The sequence below is a fragment of the Phalaenopsis equestris genome, unplaced genomic scaffold, assembly GCF_001263595.1.
Source record: "Phalaenopsis equestris unplaced genomic scaffold, ASM126359v1 Scaffold000188, whole genome shotgun sequence".
In the NCBI taxonomy this organism is placed as follows: Eukaryota; Viridiplantae; Streptophyta; class Magnoliopsida; order Asparagales; family Orchidaceae; genus Phalaenopsis; species Phalaenopsis equestris.
The window spans coordinates 78,116-82,553 of record NW_018164630.1 but is presented as its reverse complement, the minus strand read 5'-3'; the positions used below and the strand labels follow the sequence as shown (position 1 = coordinate 82,553).

At 33.7% G+C, this 4,438-nt stretch overlaps 1 protein-coding gene across 1 annotated transcript in view; it reads right to left on the bottom strand.

The window, feature by feature from the left end:
* Positions 1-893: 893 nt before the first annotated feature.
* The window catches only part of LOC110022372, a 26,952-nt gene continuing 23,407 nt past the window's right edge, over positions 894-4,438 (bottom strand). The window contains exons 13-14 of the mRNA XM_020721265.1: positions 1,402-1,470; positions 894-1,265 (exon numbers count right to left, since the gene is read on the bottom strand). Coding sequence (XP_020576924.1) covers positions 1,208-1,265; positions 1,402-1,470 — 127 coding nt within the window. The 3' untranslated portion in view covers positions 894-1,207. The remainder of the gene's footprint in view (positions 1,266-1,401; positions 1,471-4,438) is intronic.

The following is a 4,438-nucleotide window of genomic DNA, read 5'->3' as shown; positions in this document are numbered from 1 at the left end:
AAAAAAAAAAAAAAAAATTACATACATACCACTCCATTTGTAAGTACTAACATTTCGAGAACTTCAATTTTTACATGCATACCACCTCACCTAAGCATGAAAAGATAGCATTTCACTTTCTATACTTTTTTTGTGACACGAAGAAATTGGGTGATATAAATTATAAAACGTAAAATTTAAATGTTAGATATGTAAATACATTGGCATTGGGTGGTATGCATGCAATGATGCAAATGCCCTCAAAAAGAAAAGAGAAAGAAATGAATGTCTAATAGAGTCACCTTACTTGGCTAAGCACTTCTACAATCTCTACAACTCATTTCTCCCATGCTCAACGAATCATTATTTATCAAGTAAAGTGTCAAAATTGTCCCCAACTATTTACATGGGACCGTTATAATCCCAGAGTTGATAGAAATTTTAAAATAATCCCTGACTATTTTAAAATTGAGCTCTAGTAGTTCTCCATAGAGACTTTCAGCCCCGATTTAAAAAGTCTGAAGACTATTTTGACACTTCTATAAACTCTGAGACTAAAATGACCTCATGTAAATAATAAGGAACTATTTCGGCACTTTACTCATTATTAAATGATTATTCATTAATAGTAATAATTAAAACAAGAATATCTATCTAGTTTTATCCTGCGACTCCTGCAAATACTCATTCATGAAAATACTAAAACAGAAGTCTGAATGAATGCCACTCAGCTGTAGGGAGAGGAAATGTGAAATTTGAAAGATAAATGATTCAAATAATAAATATATCAAACAAGCCAAAATCTGATAGGTTCTCCCTCCCTTGAGTTTCAATCCCAAGAGCTTGCATTTTTAATAGCCCTTCCCTTCAGGTTCTGCGTATAAGATAATCTCATCACCACAGCATACAGAATGTACAAGAGAAATCATTATACGGCCTCTGATTGTCAAAACGAAGGTGAAAATTATAGCTTCCAATATCTTACAATATGCATGGCAATTACTAATTGTTTTAAATTATATGCCACCAAACCTAGGCTTATATTCTGCAACCATATGGAACATTAGTAATTGCAAATCACAATTACCAGGTCCAAGCAAAAATCGATCGCTGTCCGGGGCAGCATCAAGGCAGTGGAGCCTTCAACAAAAAGCATCTGTAGAAATCAAACCAGGAAAGCTCTGCACAAAATGTTGTTTTGCAATGACACATTACAGTATATTATCTCTCAATGCTTAGATGGTCTCCTCCTGTGAGCAGGTGAAATGGACCTTGATCTCCTGTTCCTGAAGAAGAAAAGGTTTTGGAATCAAATGGATAGAGAATAAGCCAAACAATGGAGAAACCATGTTATAATCACCTTTAAGCTTTAGTTATGGTGTCTAAACTTAATAGTAGGAAGAAATGTGTGAAAGCTCATACCTTCTCGCCGAAGAGTGGGGGGAATGCCGGGAATGAGAATGCTTGCTATGGGGAGACCGCGAGGCTTGTCTAGAAATGAAAAAAGAAAAAAAAAACATCATACTGGTTTGGTGAGTGAAGATGTTGAGTTTTGACCCCCAGTTGCATTACTTCAAAACCTTCCTGCATGCTTGAAAACACTATTTTTTGACTTGCATTTAAAAAAAAAAAAGGTTATATATTTGTGTAATAAGCAAGGTCGAAGCAGCAAATGGTTAATTTATCATGTCAGAAGAGAAAAAGGTAGGCATAAGGGCAGAAGTCAGGGTTTCCACACAATCTTCTGCGACATAAACTAACATTTGGGTGGATTGTACTAAGTCTTTTGGAAATTTCGCAGATAAGCCTCTCATTTTCTCAGAAATACATAAATTTTTCCAGTTGTTATGAGCTTATGAAATAAAGTCCACTTACCCTCCCTCCCCTCAATCTCTCTTCCTGTGGGTGTGTGGTAAGGAGAGTAGGGCGACACAACCAATAAGAAGCAAAATAATGGCTTCTCAATATCAATAAAAATCATAAGAAGAATTTTGTTTGCTCTGATGAATTATATTGTAGCACAAAAATTACCATCAGAATAGATGTTATTGCATATAACTACATTTATGAATCCATTCCAACATAACCAACATAATTTTAAGCCAATACTTCATTACTTTATTCATTAATACATTCTATAGCTCATAAGCTCGATTCCTTTATATATATGACTATCATGACAATCTCATTTATTCGCAAAGACAAGAAAAACACTTTTCCAATCATTTAGCACGAAAACTCCTCATAAATATTTGCTACCAAACTGCTCAAAGTATACATTTTGACTCATAACTTTCCAAATCTCAATAAATTTCTCATTTTAACCTAAACATGTGCGTTAAAGTTAACTTCACACATTAACGGATCAATCTATAATATAAATTATTATAAAAAAATAAGATAGCCACACACAAACGTAGATCTGATATGCAGCTAAGTTTCTTCATTACAATATCTCAAAAAGCCTCTCAAAACAGAGTGAATTATATCAAGCAACAAGTGAAAACACAGCAAACTATAGGAAGGCAAAGCAAAGTGCATGTAGGAATATATCCATTCTTTAGTACACATTCCGGAACTAAGCAAATACAAAACTTGCACCTTCTGCTCTGAACCAACTTGGTATATTATTTATAACATGAGGCATTATCACATCAGGCAATTCAGGGCTGCAGAAAGGCGTTAAAAAAGTAGGAAATGAGAAATGATGGACATGGAAAACAATATTCATGTATGGCATACAAAAGCAAGAGAGCTTATGGTAAAAATAAAACGTATTAGAAATTGCACTAGCAGTTAAAGCTATATAAATAGAATTCGAAATAAAACTTTCCAAATTTGAACTTTAAATTATTATTTAGGCTTTTTACATAACAACCACCCAATATTTTAAATAGAACGGATTGACAGCTCAAATTTAAAGCTTTACATTTCAACCATGCAAAAATCACCCAAAATCTTAAGTGTGACGGATTGACCACTCCTCTTCCTAAAGGAAATAAAATTTTGGGTGATTGAAAAGTAAATTTTAAGTTTAGATGGCCAAAAGATTATATTTAAAGTTTTGGATGATTAATATGTAAAAGCCCCAATTATTAAACTAGGATAATCTACATTTCTTTCTCAGTCCGTTAAAAGAAAAGTAATCACTCAACTGCCAATACAGCATACAATCCTGTGATAATGAATATAGACATGTTACACCAACAAAATAAAGGATGCATTTAGAAGTATAAGATTTCATTAATTACGTCAAATAAATACTAATAAACAATAAATTCAGTCATATTCCTCTCCTACTCGAACCATTTCCATAAGGAGAAGGAATCAAGGAGAAGAAACAGAAGAAGGCACAAGAAACACCAACAGACAAAATGAAAAATAGAAATTAGCTCAATGGTGAAATGAAGAGTGAAAGAAGAGAAAAGTAATAATAGAATATCACGAGAACCAACATGTTGCAGTTAGCTTGATGAAAACTTTTTGGAGCCTCTTCAGAGAAACGCAAAGTGGTAGGGGGAACTAATAAAGGAAAATCACCAGCATCAACATGGTGCAGTCAGGTTCATGCAAACTTTTTGCTGACTCCAAGTCAAGCTCTTTTCTTATGCGTCTTTTCATTCAGTTAACATTTTCAAATGAATTCCTTCTAATCATGTTTTAGCTCCAGCCTACCACTTTGTCTTTAGCTCTTCACTTATCCTATTGCTAAGGCTGTGAATTTAGCTTGAAGAACGTTAATCGCACAAAAATCGATTCAAATTTTAGCTTGAATCGAAATAAATGAGCCAACCTATGAGCCAAAAAAAAATCGAATTATTTTCGAGCCGATTTCGAGCCATACATAGATTGGCTTGAACTGACTTAAGATCAGTTCGTAATATTATTTATTTATAAAAATTATATATCTGATGCTAAGTAAAATTGAATATAACATGTCACGAGCCAATTGCTAACCGATTTTGAGTTGGAATGGATCCACATAACTCGATTTAAGCCAGTTAGTTTCAATTTTGAGCCGGATCGAGCTAATTATGAGCTAAAACAGATCCAAATAACTCAATTTGAGCCAGCTCATTTCAATTTCTAGTCGGATCAAGCTCGATTCAATTTTGAGTTGACTCAACTCAAAATTGAATATAACGAGCCACAAGCCAATTTTGAGCAGCACTAAATCTATACAAGCAAATTCTGAGCTGACCCTAGTGCAGCTCGAAATCAGATTGGTAACAGGGTACCTATTGCCCATCCAGTCATGAACATAACCATGACAAGAAAAGAAACAAAAAGGACTCTGAATATAAAAGAAATAGTATAAGGCATGAAGTGAAAGGAGCATAAAGGGAATAGTATGAGCTAAAAATAAGAAAGGAAAGCAAACAGATGAAGAGAACATAATAGTAAAAAAAGGGTATAGAGAGAGACAGAAGGCATGTAAAACAATATATATATATATATA